Raw genomic sequence first — 17,677 nt, forward strand, 5'->3', positions numbered from 1 at the left:
GGGAATGTCTGACCCAATTTTTCGGATTTTTTTTTTCGTTTTCTTGAAAGAACTCTCCAAAATCTGAGACTTTGATTACAATCGAAAGTGCAATTTGTGGAAGGTTTCCTTGTTCTAGCGGCTACGCCCAAATTTTTTACACAAGAAAATATGGCCCTCAGAAAAGTCAAATTTTCGATGTTTTGACCGTTTTTTGAAATTGTTTGAAAATCAACCCTCACAAATCTACGTTTTTAATTTCAATCGAAAAAAACGGGTTGTGTAAAACTCTCCCGTATAAAAACCACGCCTATTTCGTACATCAAACGTTATGACCCTCGGAAATTTCAAAATAGTGATTTATTGACCGTTTTTCTCAAAAACTCCCAAATCTGAGATTTTGTGGATTTAGAGCTAAGGACTTGTGAGAAAATCCTCTGCTTCTGCGGTTTAAAAAATATTAAAATGAATATTTATGGCCCTGGAAGAATCAAATTTTTGATGTTTTTGAAACTTTTTTGACTTCTCTTGAAAACTGCGCTACCAAAGCTGAGATTTTGACTTCAAATGAAAAACGAGTGTTTTTTAACAAATTTTGGTTGTCCTCGGAAAAAATATGTTTTTGAGTTTTTGACCGTTTTTTTTTTAAATTGATTGATTTCTGGAACACTGGCTTCCCAAATTTCAACCGAAAAAGCAGGTTGTGAAAATCTTCCTGCACAAGCGGCTTAGCGCATTTTTTAGGGTTCTCAAAAATTTAAGGTTTCTCAGAAAGTCCAATTTAGATTTTTTTGACTTTTTTGAATTTTTTTGACATTTCTCAAAATCCTAGTCCCAAAATCTGATATTTTGCTTAGCTCATTTTTTTTAACAATTTTTCATTGTCCTCGGAAAAGTCATGTTTTTTTTGACCGTTTGTTGAAATTGGTTAACTTTTCGAAAATTCTTTTCCCAAATCTGAGCTTTTGATTTCAACCGAAATTACAAGTTGTGAAAATTGTCCCGCAAAAGCGGCTTTGCCCATTTTTCAGGGTTCTCGGGTTCTCAAAAATTTAGATTTCTCGGAAAAGATAAATTTTAGATTTTTGATCATTTTTGAAACTTTTTTCTTTTCTTGAAAACTACCATCCCTAATGTGGTGATGTTTTTATACAAATTGTTAGGGCTCCTTGAAAAGTCATATTTGTGATTTTTTGACCGTTATTTGGAACCTTTTGATTTTCTCTAAAATTACCCTCCCAAATCTGAAGTTTTGACCTCATTCGAAATATCATGTCATGTAAAACTTCTCTGCATAATCGGCTGCGCTCACATTTTTTGCAAAAATCTAATTGATGTGATAGACTTATTAAATAGATGACTTTTTTTTTATGGCAAACCGGATTTTGTAAACTGGGTAGCCCTATTCTACGAAAGGATTTTAGAGATCCGGTTGTATGAGCACGGTCTTGTAGCAACATTTCTATACATTGATCTTATTTTTTTTCAACCCATTTGAAAGAAATTGTTTTCGAAACTGTCCGGCTAACCAATCTGGGAAACCTCATTGCTCATCAGTTTGTTTGGACTCTATCCCGTTAAGCTTGTCCAGTTTTGTGGTGACCTCAGGTGGACTCCCAGTGGTTAAGGAAACTTGGTGGCTTACCGACTTGCTTTGAATTATTTGTTCTATTTCCCTCAGATATGCCCTACAAAACTCAAAAGTATACGTCAACGGACGATGATGAATTGAGTCAAGTCAAGAATGCGTGTTCAACGGAATCATGTCCAGTCACGACAAAATTTTTTTTAGCTCCTGCTGATTTTGACGTAGCTAAGCCCTTCAAATCTAGATTTTTATGCAGCAGCGCTACCAACTTTGATAGCAGAAATTACGAAGCAAAGTCTTAATAGATTTCATCTTCTGCCAGTAGTGTATCTCTCGATTGAACGGGATTCGAGAGTTTTCACGGCATTCGTCAGAAGAACTGCATTTTTTAAATTGCTTTTTTACTATTGATGAGAAACCACAAACCCAGCACAGTCAGCTATTCCTGCAGATGCAGCTCAAGAACGCAATGAAATCAGTGACACGTCGACTTTTTCCTACAGAATGGTTAATGTTGTGCACAATTTTATCAAGCAATCGGAGATCAAAATTTTAGAATTTTAGAGCCTATGGATAATTCAGCTATTCGAAGATTTCTCGTCAATCAAGCAGCCACTAAATATGACCCCGATATCACGTGCTCGTGGACATTGAAATGTAGTTGCCCAACGTGTGTTTCTTAATACGCCATTTTTGTCAAATTTTAACAAACTCTGTTGCCTTTTGTGTACATTCTTATACATAGTATTGTTTTCCCAGGTTGACATCTATAGACCAAAAATGCTAATCATACAATTCCATAAAATAAGTCTATGAAAAAATACTAATCATACAATGTTCATACTTTTTGCTAAAATGGTGTCGTCGAATTTTCGAAAACTTTTCTCTTGTTTTGGCATAAAAATCGGTGTATCGTACTAAATAAAAAAGAAAAACTTTTTAAGAAAAAAAAATGCTAACCATACAATTTCCATATATGGAAAATGTATAACTAGCATTTTTTTGATGGCGACGTCAAAAATTTTTTTGTATTTTTTTGAAATTGCCACCAAAATTTTTTTTTGTGTTTTTTTTTCAAACGCAAACTGATTTTCGTACTCAAACAAACATTTTTTGAAAAAAAAAATTTTGCGTGCAAAATTTAATTTTTTTGTGTTTATAACGTAGTCCTGGATATACTAATATTGGATTTTTTTCCTTTTCTCTTCAGAACTTTTTTCAAAAACGCTTAAAACTTTTCTTTTTTTGTATGACATGTTTTTGTATGACTTGCTCAATGTCTGGTAATTTAAAAATTCAAATTTTAGAATTAATCATCTTTGAAAAACTTTGCCAAAATTTAAAAGTTCATTACTTCCGTTATTTTATTTGTGTGAGACAGACTTAAAACATTTCAGGCTGTTTCCAATGCATTTTTAATGCAAGAGTGTTAAACCTTTGGTTACTATGTTTGAGTAACTAAGGTGTATGTCATTTGTGTTCGGTTACGAACACAACCAAAAAATTTTGAGAAATTAGAATTTAAAAAATCTATAATTTTGGTTTATAGAAAAACGCTAGTCGTACATTTTCCATATATGAAAAAATACTAGTCATAGACCTTTCATGCAATTTTCTGTACTTATGGAATTGCATAAGAAGTGTATGAATAGCATTTTTCCATATATGAAAATTGTATGGCTAGCATATTTGGTCAACCCGGGTTGTAAAATACCCATCGGGTCAATTGAAGGTTTCTTACTTTCTTTCTTACTTTCTTTCTTTCTTTCTTTCTTTCTTTCTTTCTTGCTTTGTTTCTTTTTTTTTTTGTCATTAGATTTTCAACCGTTTTTAAATTTTTTTGAATTCTTACGAAAATTAATCTCCCAAATCTGAAATTTTGGTTCCAATGCAAAACAAAATATCGAGAGAAGCTCCCTGAATAAACTGCGACTTCCAAATTTCCTGACAAAAAAGTTATAACCCTCAGAAAAGTCAAGTTTTTGATATACCCTCTTCTACAGCCATAAAAATTCCTGTGGAAGAAAGTTTGCCACAGCTTTTGATTTTTTCATTTTCTCAATATTTGTCTTCAAAAGCCGGAGATTTTGTGTTCAATGGAGAGAACGAGTTGTGGCAAGTTCTCCTGCATTGGAGAATTAGGCCGAATTAGGCGAAAATTTTTTACAAAGAAAGATATCGTCCCCGGAAATTTGTTTTTGTGGGTTTTTGACAGTTTTGACAATTTTTTTGACTTATCTCAATTACTAAGCACAAGTGGCTTAGTCCAATTTTTTTACCAAAAGTTATCGTCTTTAGAAAGGTCATATTTTTGTTTTTTTTTCTACCGTTTTTTTGAAATTTTTAAAAACTTCAGGAAAACTACCCTCCCACATCTGAGCTTTTTGTTTTAAGTTTTGAGACGATTTCTTTATAAGCGGTTATACCCAATTTTTTTATACAAAATAATGGACTTCGTGAAACACAAAATGATTTTTTGACCGTTTTTCGAATTTTGAACAACCTTAGTTTATATCAAAAAGCACCTTCACGGTTTTTAAAAAAAGGTACCAACGAAAAGATTTCCCATTCCCCTGTGTGCCTGCATATTCTTCTGAACTTCTCAAATCATACGTCACTATCTACAGCCTTCAAAAACCTCTGTCAAAAACTACCTTGCCAAATCTGAGTTTCTGTGCGCAGACAAAAAAAACGAGTTGTAGGAAGCTCTCTTGCATAAGTTCTCGAAAAAGTTTTGATCATTTTTTGAGATTTTGAACTTCTCTCGAAAACTGCACTTCCAAATCTGAATTTTTTGGTTTTAATCAAAGGACAAGTTTTTTGAAGCTCCCCCATATTAGCGGCTACGCCAATGTTTTTGTGCACAAAACCTAATAGCCATCAGGTAAAAAAACAATTTTGAGCTTTTGACCGTTGTTTAAAAAAAATTTATTTGTCCAAAACTACCCTCCCAAATCTGATGTCATTGGGAAAATTACATATCTCAGTAATTTTCACTCTTTTTTCAGAAAAACACTAAGACTAAGATTTGGTGTGAAGCCAAGTTTTTCTGAAATTCTGAAATTGCTCATTTCCTGCATCAGAACAACAAATTCAAAAACAATTAAACGGGTACCTCCATCTTACGAAAATGTATGGTGTTTTGTTTTTTAGTTTCTTAGACGCATCTGAAAAGCTTTTTATTTTTCTCTAATAATTAGGGTTGTCTCAAAAATTAATTTACGTGTTATAATTTGAAAGACAGCCCACCTTCCTACGTGTCTGGTTTTTCCTTGGAATCTTTTTACCATAACACGTTTTCTACAGCCTTCAAAATCTCTATGGAAGAAAATTTTGACACAACATTTTGATTTTTCTTTCATTTTCTCAAAAACTGCTCTCAAAAAGGTAGGAGGATTTTGTGTTCAATGGAGAAAACGAGTTGTGGGAGGCTCCCTTGTATTGGAGGGTAAGCCCAAATTTTTTACAAAAAATATATGGTCTCAAGAAATTTCGTATTCTTTGGTTTTTTTTGACAGTTTTCGAAATTTTTTGACATATCTCGAAAATTACCCTAACAAATCTGAGTTTTCGGTTCCAATCGTTACGATGGGTTGTAAAAAATTCCATTGCATAAGCAGCTACGCCGAGACTTTCTTTCGAAAACTACCCTTCCAAATCTGAGATTTGGGTTCAATGGAGAGAAAAACTTGTGGGAAGCTCCTTTACATTAGCAACTAAGCCCACATTTTCAATCAAAGCCTTATGGCCTTCTGAAAAGTCATTTTTTTGATTTTTGAAACATTTTGAATTTTATCGAAAACTGCCATCTTAAGTTTGAGTTTTTGGTTTCAATCGAAATAACAGGATGTTTGAAGCTTCCTTGTTTAAATGTCTTAGCCCAATTTTTTAGCCTAAGTCATAGTTCATTTGATAATTTGACCTTTTTTTGAAACTTCTTGCCTTTTCTCAAAAACTGCCATCCCAAATCTGAGATTTTGGATTCAATGGAGGAAAATGGTTGTGGTGAGTTCATCTGCATTAGCGGCTACTCCCCATTTTTTTAACTAAAAAAGATCGTTCTCGGAAGGGTCATATTTGTAACTTTGTGACCGTTTTTGATACTTATCGATTTTTTTAATGAAAATAATCCTTGGAAATCTGAGATTTTGAGTTCAATCAAAGAAACAGGTTGTGTGAAACATCACTTCAAAAGCGGCTCCACTCAATTTTTTTTTCACTTAAAGTAATGGTCCTCGTAAAAGTCAGAAAGTTGATGTCGAAAGCAACCCTTCCAAATATAAGATTTTGGGTTCAATCGGTTGAACAGATTGTCTTAAGCTCCCCTATATAAGCGGTTACGCCCAAAGTTTTAAAAATTATGGCCCTAGCAAAGGTCAAATTATGACGTCTTAATAGTTTTTGAAATTTTTTGTTTTGTCTCAAAAACTGCTATCTTAAATCAAGTTTTTTGTTTCAATCAGAAAAAAAGTCGGGAAAAAAATTTATGGCCCTCAGAAAAGTCAATGTTTTGATTTCTTGTCCCTATATCGAAAATATTTGACTCTTCTCAGAAATACTTTAACCGAAGCAAGCAACAGGTTATGGGAAGCTTCCGTGCATAAGCGGCTACGATAAGTTGTTATCGAGTGTTTACGAAAAATGTTGTTTTTGGGAAAATTACAAATTCTCAAAAAAAATCACTCTTATTTCATTAATGTTTTGGAGAAACCCATGAAGTTTTTGTGTGAAGCTCACTTTTTGATTTTTTGAAATTATCTCTTTCACGCATCAATACAACAAATTCAAAAACTATCGAACAGGTACCTCCGTCTTTAGCTGCGCCCCCTAATTTGGTTCCAACTGCAAACACTTAAGTTAGCGACCGACTCCTCAAATTTTGTCAATCAATTAATGTGACCGCGTCTAATTAGTTTTTTAACGGAATTTTTGAACTGTTGTTTTTGCTCACAATGATAAGACCTCGGAAAAGGAGATATGTGCATTTCAGGGCGTCAAAAGCTGATACCTTATGTTCCCAGTTTCCCCGATTATTTAATAGTGAAAACTCAGACCGTCAGAAAAATTGTTTCATCTCTTGCCAATTGTGTGAGATAGATTTTTTTTTGCGCACGTTTTTAGCTACCTTAAGAAAGCTTTTGCTCACAATGATAAGACCTCGGAAAAGGAGATATGTGCATTTCAGGGCGTATGGTGTCAAGTGAGTTATCGCATTAAAATCCTTTCAGCCGTTATTCAGATTCCATAGCAATATTTTGTTTCATCCTACGAGAATAACTTGTCCAAAACGGCTTATAAATAGCATCCTAAGGTGCAACATTTTGAATCAAAGACTTCTATTTTCAATTTTCTGAATAACTTTTCTACTTAATCAGGTCTGGCTTACTATAAAAAAACTTGTGCAGTTTTTAAATTTCATTATTAGTTATGTTACAATACGAACGTCAAAAACACTTAATGCAGTTAAATTTCATCTACTAATTGTGTGTGTGAAGTGAGCTACATCATGTTTTCAGAAGTTTCAGTGAATAATTCATTCCATGATTGTTATCCCAGAATTCCCCTGCGTCGCATTTGTAGCGCAAACAGAACACCACTTTATCTTCAATGTGGTCTCGGTTGAATTCATATTCGAATGAAAATCGTTCACACCCTTGATTTTCAGACCCTTTCACATATACAGCTTCCAATTCGTCAAACGTGTCCCAATGATCTAGAGTGTATCGAATAGCGACTTCTTTGTGGTATCCCAAGTTAGAAACTAGAACTGCTCCCAGAATGCGAAACCCAAAAATCTGGATGCTTTCAAGTTTGATTTTCTGAGTTTGCGCTTTCTCCCGAGCTGCGCTCGAGGGCGGAAGATAGAACAAGGGTGCAAAAACATCCGAGTTTTCGTATCGGTTTGCGGATCCCATATTGTATTCTTCGAAGTCTTCCCAGGAATCGTGAAGAGTGCAATCGACTTCTTGCAAGTTATCGAATGAGAGAACATGTGACAATTTATGGCCATGATTGTCGGCAAATGTGACGCTCTTGTTCAGAGGACTCCTTACCTTTGATTGGTCAGAGTTTGGCGGGTAGAGCAACGATTGGTTGGTAAGAGAAATATGACGACATTTGGAACAATCGATTATGCTTTTCAATTGATCGCTCGTTTCACCTCTGGCTTTTTCCTCGTGTTCTCCGCAGTGACCGTTGCTCTCAATGCATTTTTCAGATCCTGAATCACTGTCTTGGAGACCGTTTTGATGAGTTTCCTTCTCAATGTAGACGGGAATCATAGCCTAAATTTAACTTATATTTCAGTGCAAAATTAACAGGGGCTGTTAAGAAAACTTCCCGATGTTTCTTTCTAAAAAGTATCAACTAAAGGGAAGTCGAAAAACTATAGAATGCAAGATTTTTAAGCAGCTTTTTTCTACAATTGCCCTTTATTGATACGTTTTTAATGGTGGCGAGCGGCGCACCTTCCACCGGGATTCGCCCATCTTGCTACTTAAAGGGCCGGGCCTGACCCTCTTTTGGCACTATTTTACGATATCCATTTTTGCAAGAGCAAGGTGAATACTTTCTGAAGCCGCCTCTGGCGCCAATAAGGCAAAATTTAAGGGTAGAATTTTTTTAGTTGTTATTTTCTACGGTTGCAGGAAATTCCAGAACCAATGTGGACGAAAATTTTCTTCCAAATCAGTACCATCACTCGAAAAATTTTTAGATTGCCCTTGCGTTCCGTTCGATTGAGATAATTTACGACATATTAATTTTTGGATTTGACCTGAAAAAGTCCTTTATTTCATTTTTATCAATAAAGAAATTGAATAGAGTAAATGGTTCTTTTACCACACACAAACACGACCTTTATTTGGGTCGTGTGGTTCTTCGTTTTCCCGTTACAGGTTTGTAATCTACCTGTTATCACTCAATTTTTGTAGGCAAAATTGGTCGAAATTATTTATATCAGAATGAGAATAATGCCCTGAGTACTCATCTAAAAAAATATGCCTCTAATTATTTTTCATTAAAATATCGTTGTTTGAAAGTTGCCAATTTCGATATCTTGGCATAAATAATGCGGACCATATTTAAATTTTAACTAAAACGCCATGTATTTTTTTTTTTGAAATCTGGCGGAGCTTCCATTTGAAACTAATAATCATAATAAATTGCAATATTCACTCCATTCACTATAAAGTTCATCATATTTACAACTAATTTATATCTCATCGCGAGAAAGCCGTGGAACTTTGCAGCCGGTTTTCAGGTGCCTCTTATTTGACCTAAAATAGCGGGAATCATAAACCTAAATTATTTATATGTTCTGCAGGCTAGTTGCTACAAATATTGTGTTGCTAGACGCAACGGTCATCGAATTTTAACTAACATTGCTCGTGAGGAGAAGGTTTAAAAAATCTTCAATTGAGCCAAATTTAATTTTACGTTCTGCTCGTTTCGAAAGTTGTTTCACGTTTCGAAAGCGTTTTTTTTATTGTTCCAACCATTTGAAAAAAGGGCAAGAACTTAATATTCGGGTGTTTTAGTTTTTTTTTTTCGTTTTTTTTTCACGCAAAATCAGGTACCACAACTAGTGATTGGACTGGGTTGAGTGATATATCATGTTGAAGCTCTTTTATTTTCGATTCCAACGAAATTTAAAGTTTTCCAAACAATTATCCCAGTGTCGAGAAAAATTGGTTCAAAGTTTTTAATTTTTCGTCTTATTTCGACAGAATAAAGCGAACAGTTAAAATGATGATGACTTGTTAAATTGCATTCAGGATTAAAAAATTGATTTTTCCAAATGAAAACGAGTTTTGAAAGTTTCATTTGGCTACTTACCTGAGAAAAAAGTGTTCAAATAATTTTTGAAGTTGTGCACAAAATAATAGTCATACTTTGTTTGTTATCCCTTTTTTCTGAAGAAAACAGTTGTCGATTATAACTTATTCACTAGATTTTTATGCGGGTGTAGAATTATCTTTTCATACAACGAACAAAAAATGACACTGATTTAAAGAATTTTTATTTGTAGTTTTTATGATTATAATTCAAAGAATCCCATCCATAGCTATATGACATGATTCGTCAAAATTGGTTTTTTTTCTGGCTCCAAAAAATAAAAACCAGTGTTTACGTATAACTCAGAGGTTTATTGAAAAAAAATTCACATTTTTGTTTCGGAATTTTTTTTCTAAATGCGTGGATTATAACCGCTATATAAAATTTTCTACATGCATAAAATCGAAAAAAAAAAATCCAACAAGATTTTTATCTGTTATTCCGGTGTAGCACACATTCAAGTGCTTTTTGCTTTTTTCAAATGTTGGGAAAAGTGCTATTATAGAACTTTTCTTTTGAGAACGTTGAAATTAGGAATAGAACTACTAATTTCTTGAAAATTCAAATAGAACTTTTATAACTCAAGTAGTAATTAGGTGAAACCCGTTTCAGAAAGTAATTTTTTTTTCAAAAAATGTCTCAATATTTTTTTGGGTTCGTGGTTTCTGTCTTAGTTTCTGTCGGTACAATTTCCGTTTTTTGTGAAACGCTAATTTTTTTTTCGCTGAAAGGATTTTTACAGGCTTAGTTTTTGGAGCATGAGTTATGCTCCAATTTAAACAGCTTTTTCTACAACAACTGAAAAATCAGTAATTTGTATACTTACTAAGTCTGATTTTGGATTATTTTTTAATTTTTTTTATTTTCTTCTTTACAAGTTCAAAGAGCTTCAGTTTATGCGGTATCGGCTATTGCACCATTTTGAGGGCAAATATATTTGCATTCGTTTTGGTGTTTTAGATTGGATGGGTCTTAAAATTTTTTGAAACATTATGAGTTTTTTTGATCACCACCGTTTTGTTTTCGGCTCAAACAGGTTTCGACCAAAATTTGTAGATGCTCGGTTATTGATTTTCACTTTTTAAGGCTGTTTTAAAATTACTTTCTACACAACTATGAAGTTTTTTGTAGCTGTAGCTTTTTCAACGTTTCAAGTTTTTTCTTAATTGTTTATTCAACCTAATTTTTCAGAACTTTTTTCAGATAATTTTTTTCAACTTCAATTTTCAGAATTTTTTTTGCATTGCACGTTTTTGCATCGCAAGTAAAATTAATGATGCTGTTGCAAAGGAAAAAACCCTTTCTTTGGTCCGTTTATTTTCAATAAGCTGAGAAATCAGTAAAGTCATTTTCTGCGGCTCAGAAACAGAATGCAAAGCAAATAAGGTTATTACGCTTGAGTGTAGCAAACGTTATCAAATCGGAACATACTTTTGCAAATTAACAACCAGTTTAAAAAAATCACTAAACCATTTTCTTAAAAGTTTTTTTTTGAGCATGTTTGCATTTTAAGTTAACGATTTATTCAAAATTTTTTCTCATCCTGGTTGTGGACCTATCAAATTGCTTTTTGATTTGCTTCTTTTTTTTGCCTAAATATTTATTTGGCTATGAAAGTTTTGGCTCATTTTATCGGTTTAGTCAAATCATTTTGCGTCGGTTGAATGGTAATAGTAATTATTTATTCGTGTGTGCTGGTGGACTTGAAAACCTGAACTGTACTAATTTTTGTGGCTCAAAATCGATCATGACAATGTTTTTTTAGCTCACCGGGCGCCTACCCAAACTTTATCGTAATATCTATCCATTCAAAAACTTCTAAGTGCTAAACTAATGCTAAAAATTGTACTATTGGGCCGAAAACCAATTTGAGATATATATACGTATGGAAATTTTGATAGACCTAGTTTTCGATTGTTCGTAACAAATGTTTCGCCTCAAAGCCCTCTTTAATTTTTCTGTCGACTAGCTTGCCGTGTGATGTTTGTAATGAATCACAAATGGTGCGAAGCTTCGCTCCACCTCTGATTTGTTGTAATGATATTTTTAGCTGGCAGTGAAGCACGTTTAAAAAGCACATTAGGTCAAGCACATTTCTGAACTCCTCGGTTATGCTATATTTCTCAAATCTGCTACAAACATGGTTGAAATGACGAATGAATGATTTTTTTTCTGATTCTTATTAAGAATTTTCTGACCTCAAAATCGGCATCGCTCACGCAGCCTTCGTCTATGCTTCCCACTTTGAAACACCTGCCAATCTTTCTTTTGGGATCCCGCTCGCACTTTATAGTCTCGCTCGCACTTTCCTTCAATAGCTCTCCGTTGGTGTGATCACTCTTTTTCGATATTGAAATAGCAACGGAAGTTCCGAGTAGCGATTCTGTTTCAATAGCTGGATCCATCATACTAGTTTTCGTGTCGTTCCAGGTTTAATAAGATAATTGTTCAATAAGATAAGAATTAAAAAATAAGACAGTAACTATAAATTCAGGTGAGATCAGAAAATTGGTAATATCAGAATTTTATGCTATAATAACATTTACTTCTTCTGTTTGATCACATTTTACGTGTTTTTGTCTGTCTCGAGTAAATGTGAACAAAACAACAGCGAACAAACGAATTTTTTGGTTGAGTCTACAAAAATGTCAGAAAAATAAGTCAAACGTGTAATTGACGACTGATTTTTAGAGCTAAAAATGATTAAACGTGAAAGAAGAGATTAAATGACAGACTCAACGAATAACATTGAAAAATAATTTTAAGAAACGTTTTTCTGAAGACTTAAAATGCCAATGCAGATTATAAAAAGCCTTTAAACAAAAATACGCTTTCTATTCATCACGCTTCATTGAACCACAAATTGTTTTTCCTATTATTTTCCCTTAAGAGCACAATAGCTAATTATTATACAAAGAAATAAAAGAAACTGTAAAATATACAGAAATTGGCAGGCAAAAATCTGTCCAAGTGTGAGAAAAGATTGAAGAATGCTTATTGACATATTGGTTGATATAATTAGTACAAAAATTTCGGACAGAAAAAATTAGTTAAAAAGAGCATTTAACGTAAATTGGAAAAGTTTTCACGCAAAAACTAATTTTTAGACCAAAGTTTGTGTCCAAGGTTTGTCTAAAAAAAACGAAACTGCATGCAAAAATCTGCCAAAATGTAACAAATGTTCTTTTTAATTAGCTCTCTCTGTCCGAACTTTTTCATAGCAAAAAATTGAACAGACAATTCAAAAAAATAATTGGTTTACTTCAGAAAAAAAATATAATTTTCAGACAGATATTTTGTTTCAAAGTTTTCTGAATTATCTAAGTGCATGCATTGCAAATTCACGACTATTGGCAAAGTGTCTCAAAAAGCAACTGCGCATGGTTTAAAAAATTGATACCAAGAAAACATCGCCATGCTTAAGTGGGCGTGCGATTCGGCATGGAGTGTTTTATGTGTTGCTGTTCTATTATTAAGTTTTAAATCCACGATTTATCATCATGCCTTCAAGATTGGCGAATGGTATTTTTCAATTAGCTCTGTCTGTCTAGACTTTTTGCGGGTCTCTTTATACAGGTTCGAAAATTGCAGTTTTTTGTTCCGTGTTAGTTATTTCGCCGAGGCTACAAAAAATGAAGTATACATGATTCAACGCTAATTTTGTGTTTGGAAATAGACTATTCGAAGTTCGTTTAAAAAAACAAAGTCTACTGTAATTTTCATCGTGGCTGAAAATTAAAACATTTGTGGCTTAGCTTTCGTTGAACCCATTTAAACCCGTAGACAGTTTTGTCCAAACAATAGAAAAGTCTAAGCGTTGTTTTTCAGAACTAAATCAAATACCATATCTGCAAAACAACTGGTACAAATTTTATTTTCTAAGTAAGAAAACCACCAGAATTTATTTTGACTGAAGCTTTTATAAATAAAAACAAGCATGTATTTGCAGCAAATTATCTGTCAAGCGCCGTACCACACGCTAAGTAAGCTAAATTTGAAGCGTTATACCTACGACGTGCGTCTACTTTGGTATAAATGCCTTTCTTACCTTAACCTCTATGAAGATAGAATATAAAACATACCATGCTGCGGTTTTAAAGCTCAATTCGTTCACGATTCTGCCAATGGACAAATGTGAAGTTCACGTGAACACGCAAAAGAGGAATTGTTAGGAAATTGCCCCTGTTCAATATTACCTAAACTGGACCCGTTGATTTGCACAGCAAGGGATTATAACAAGCTTAGCTCAAATGACAGAAAAAAATAGGGCCGATTTTTTTCAATATTAATATTTCTTCAAGTTCAAGTTTTTTATTCTTATTTGTAACTTTGCATTTGGAAGCATGCTTACTTATCTCTAGTTTTAAAAAAGATGTGATTAAAGCTATTAGAAAAAATGGTTAAAACATTTTTATGTCAAAAGCGAGGTCATGTAATAGTGTAAATTTTGGTTGTTCGGGATTTCAATGTTTCAATTTGAGACGAATTTGAAATTTCGAATCAACTCAGATATACTGTGGAATTAGCAAAGCTCTGCCCATCTAATAAAACCGGTTTATCAGACAGAGTATCTGTGCGTTTTAAGCCCAAACCTAATTTGAAGTGTTTTGGTTCAGTTTTGTCACAAAATTTGCAGCTACCAAGCTACCAATAAATATCAGGAACTAATTTGCAAACCCCAAAATAAAAATAAAGCAAACAAATTCAATCGACTAGTTTTTGAGGAATCTATATGTTTAATTATTCACATGACGATAGAACAGATAAATTATTAAGGAACCCTGAATGTGACGGGAGCCATTATTATGGCCCGCAGCTAGAAATAAATCAGAGTAAAAATCTACAATGCTCTCCAAATTAATGAACAGTAAAAAAGGAAAAGAACACGCTTGGATTTGTTCCTGTTCCGGATATAGTCTTGTGCCTTTGCTAGGGAATTATGGGAATTATCCAAGACTGACCATTGATTAGGATTCGTTATACTGAAAACGCGGAACTAACCCGTGTAGTCTTTCCTTTCATCCCACCCTGCAATTATAGACCACGATTTGAGCCAAATGATGGCGTGGATGGAAATGAAAAGAGACGATAACCAAAAAACGGAGATAGGCAGCCATTGAGCTATTAAAAGAAGATGAAAGCTTTGAAAGGGTAAGCCGTCATGACATAAAAAACGAATGACAGAAAGATATCTTATAGCTCATCAGAAATTGGAATTTTGAAGCCTGGAGAAAACTTGCCAACACAGCCTGAAAACAGATAGAAGACTTCGATTGGTTAGAAATTTTTGATCATCGCTATAGTACTGCTATGAGAACAGTTCCAATATTGGTTGGCCTTCAAAATGTAATAAAATTTAGCTACGATGAACAGGAAATATGGTTCATTGGGTAAACTACGCTATACATGCACAACTCCGACAATTAAATCACCTGAAAGTAGAGCAAAAAGCAAAAGTAGAGCAAAAAAGTTAGCGGCAGAATATAAGTTCTCGGGGTGATTTTTCTTCAGCAAGTTTTCGACTTCAAAATTGAAAAGAAAAATTTTATTTTGTAAATTGTTCCGACCATTGAAAATGGGGAGGAGCTTTATATTCGGGAGTTTTATTTTTTTGTTTTCCCCCCAAAATCAGACACCACAAACAATCATTGAACTGGTTTGAGTGATGTATCATATTAAAGCCTTTTCAGTCGTGATTCGAACTATTTTAAAAAAAAATTTCAAAAATTTTTCCCAGTATCGAGAAAAACCGGTTTGAAATTTTTGATTTGCTCTCGTCTAATTTCGAGCTAGTGAAGCCAGCGAGCAGGCTGACAATAGCTTATTTATGCTTAACTTCAGCCGTAACAACTTAGTTTTACTCGAGTAACATTTTCTTTTCTAATTTTGTTGGCGCCATTTTGGGAATCAGAAATTTAATTTGAAAAAACTTGAAAAAATGTTTGTAAACTTTTTGACTTTTTAACGATTTTTTTAAAGTTTACTTTTTGAAATTGTTCGTTTCACAGTTTCTCTTGTACTATAGGTTGGTGAGTAGGTTGAACGCATGGAAATGGTTCAAATTTGCTGTACCTACGGCCTAGGCTTGAAAAAATATGTATACAAAATTATGGGAGAGTGAGTTGAAGAGTGGAGGGGGGAGGGGGGGAGGGGGAGGTCGGAGGGGTTGGTGACGCTTTTTTTGCTTAAGGGGGAAGTGGAACTGTTTTTTGATTTTTTTTGAACTGAAATGAGCTAACAACATGTAAACATATGAAGTCTAATGTAAATTGTAGAGAAATGCAAAGCAACTAAGCAACATGGCAAAAAAAGAAGTGTGAACAAACATGTAAGCTGTAATCAAAAACCTCTCAAAGTATCGATTGTAGACAACTCTAATCAATTGAAATGAGTTAGATTGCCTAAAAATTAAGAATTCAGCCCTTTGTTTTTCTTCAGAAACTACGAAGTATCAATAAAATTGGTTCAAATCCATTGGCGCTCGTTGCGGGTTGAACTTTTGTCTAACTTCTTGGTTCAAAGAATACAGTTGCTAGTAGCTACGGTAATTGATCATATATCTGCCATTCTGTCTACTGAGAATTTTGGTCGTTCTGACGTTTGGTGAAGAAATCAAGATGACACATTTTTTTTTGTTTTTGAACGACTGTGGTTTTCATAGAATTAAATTTAAAAAAACTGGTGAAACTAGTTGTCTTTCCTTTCTTGAAGTTTTCAAAGTGATTTGAGTAGTAGCTGATTTAGATCAAGAAACTTGATCTCTTCAATCTTAAGATAGAGTATATTCACCACGCTGTTTGTTTTTGTCAGGATAGGTTCATGCAAGTTTTCAAATCTCAGTCCTATTCTCAATTTCGTTAGTCTCAATAAATAATTTTCCTGAACCAAAGAGTTCAAAAAGCAAAAAACTTTTCCAAAAAACTCTAAAAAGTATTTTAAAAACTTTTTTTCAATGATTTGTTTCGTTTTCTATTGATTTATTTGAAAAACTGTTGCCCAATTTGCTGATTTTACCATGAATTTTGATTTGGCCTAGAGTCTAGTTTTTTAATCTTTCAATCACCTTACGCAATAAAAAACCACTAACTTGAATGTATGTATTTGAGTATATTGAATATATTTCATATTTAAACACGAATTTGAATATCTATATCTAATTATAACTTGCATAACTTGCATATATATATATATAAATACAGGGCGGATTTAAAGGGGAGAGGGTGAGGGGTTTTGATGCTTCTTTCAGGGATGCGACCCGCTGCCGACCCAAAGGCTCCCCCTGTATGCTATTTTGACGTATCTTTTTTTGGCTGACGGACTAAAAGTTTTTGAAAATTTTGTTGAACTTTTTTTAGGTCGACCAAATTGATTTTTCGAGGTCTTCAAAAGCACTACAATGACCTAAAAAACAGAGGCCAAGAAGACGTTCTTAGGTACTTAATGAAAAATTTTGACCAAAAAAAAATGCGTTTTTTTGGCGCGCCCTCCCCCCTCAAAATTAGTATAGATTGGCGCCAAAGATGCCTTTAGAAAATTTTTAGGTTCCGTCGCCAAATATGGATATCTCAAAATAGTACAAAAGAGGGACCCTTTGGGGCAGCACGGGGTCGAATCCTTGAGGGGGGGGGGATCCGCCCCCGCCCCTGTTTCAAGCTAATTTAAAGCAAATCCGAATCCATGCCTTGCGTTCAACAAAATAACTAAACCTCCCTCTTCGCCAATTTACGATCGGTTGATTTTTGTTCTGAAAATTTATGAAAAATAAGTTATCGCAGAGAGCGTTGAAGGGGGATGTTGGCGAAGTGAGTGTCTTGAACGGGGAAGGGGGAGTATAATCCAGTATAATCCAGTATAAATCCAGTATAAATCCAGTATAATCCATTATATTTGACTATAATTGATTATTTATTTTTTGGACTGAAAGCGAATATTTTTGTCAAGTTAATCCGTTATAATCAATCATTTTAGAACAAAAAACCCATTATAATCAATTATATATTTTTCATTTTGGTTCTAAAATCGATTTTATTGCAATCACGTGCAAAATTTTTGCAAGAAGCTTTAGCCATGTGATAACTGTTGAATTAACTCAAGTATTTGTAAAACAGAATAAGTAAAACGTTTTAATTTAGACTGCTAACTTGTCTTATTTTAGATCTGAGATCATGCCTGTCTTTTCATGTCTCTCTATCAACAGCAATGTCCTAACTGACTATTGCGTTTGGCCTGCAATGAACGGCCTTGAATAATAATAACAATACATAACAGAATAAT

General features: G+C 33.8%; 3 protein-coding genes across 21 annotated transcripts in view; 1 reads left to right on the forward strand and 2 right to left on the reverse strand.

The window, feature by feature from the left end:
* The window catches only part of LOC134854647 (uncharacterized), a 350,978-nt gene that overhangs the window by 120,270 nt on the left and 213,031 nt on the right, over positions 1-17,677 (reverse strand). The window lies entirely within an intron of this gene.
* Positions 1,323-17,677, forward strand: part of LOC134854648 (transmembrane protein 208-like) — a 412,118-nt gene continuing 395,763 nt past the window's right edge. The window contains exon 1 of the mRNA XM_063870996.1: positions 1,323-1,333. The gene's annotated coding sequence lies outside the window, so the exon portion shown is untranslated. The remainder of the gene's footprint in view (positions 1,334-17,677) is intronic.
* Positions 6,973-14,616, reverse strand: LOC134854171 (protein phosphatase 1 regulatory subunit 3C-like). 19 transcript variants are annotated; one of them, XM_063870301.1, is made up of 4 exons: positions 14,081-14,616; positions 13,452-13,599; positions 11,602-12,216; positions 6,973-7,851 (listed from the first exon to the last, which is right to left on the reverse strand). In XM_063870301.1, the coding sequence occupies exons 3-4, from the start codon at positions 11,809-11,811 to the stop codon at positions 7,072-7,074; spliced, it is 990 nt and encodes a 329-aa protein (XP_063726371.1). In that variant the 5' UTR covers positions 11,812-12,216; positions 13,452-13,599; positions 14,081-14,616; the 3' UTR covers positions 6,973-7,071. The 19 variants fall into 19 exon arrangements, with proteins under 19 accessions (XP_063726371.1, XP_063726377.1, XP_063726389.1 ...); XM_063870307.1 differs by having other exon boundaries at positions 11,602-12,096; positions 13,486-13,599; positions 14,081-14,609; XM_063870319.1 differs by having other exon boundaries at positions 11,602-11,885; positions 14,081-14,609.

The sequence above is a fragment of the Symsagittifera roscoffensis genome, chromosome 9 (genome assembly GCF_963678635.1).
Source record: "Symsagittifera roscoffensis chromosome 9, txSymRosc1.1, whole genome shotgun sequence".
Lineage (NCBI taxonomy): Eukaryota > Metazoa > Xenacoelomorpha > Acoela > Convolutidae > Symsagittifera > Symsagittifera roscoffensis.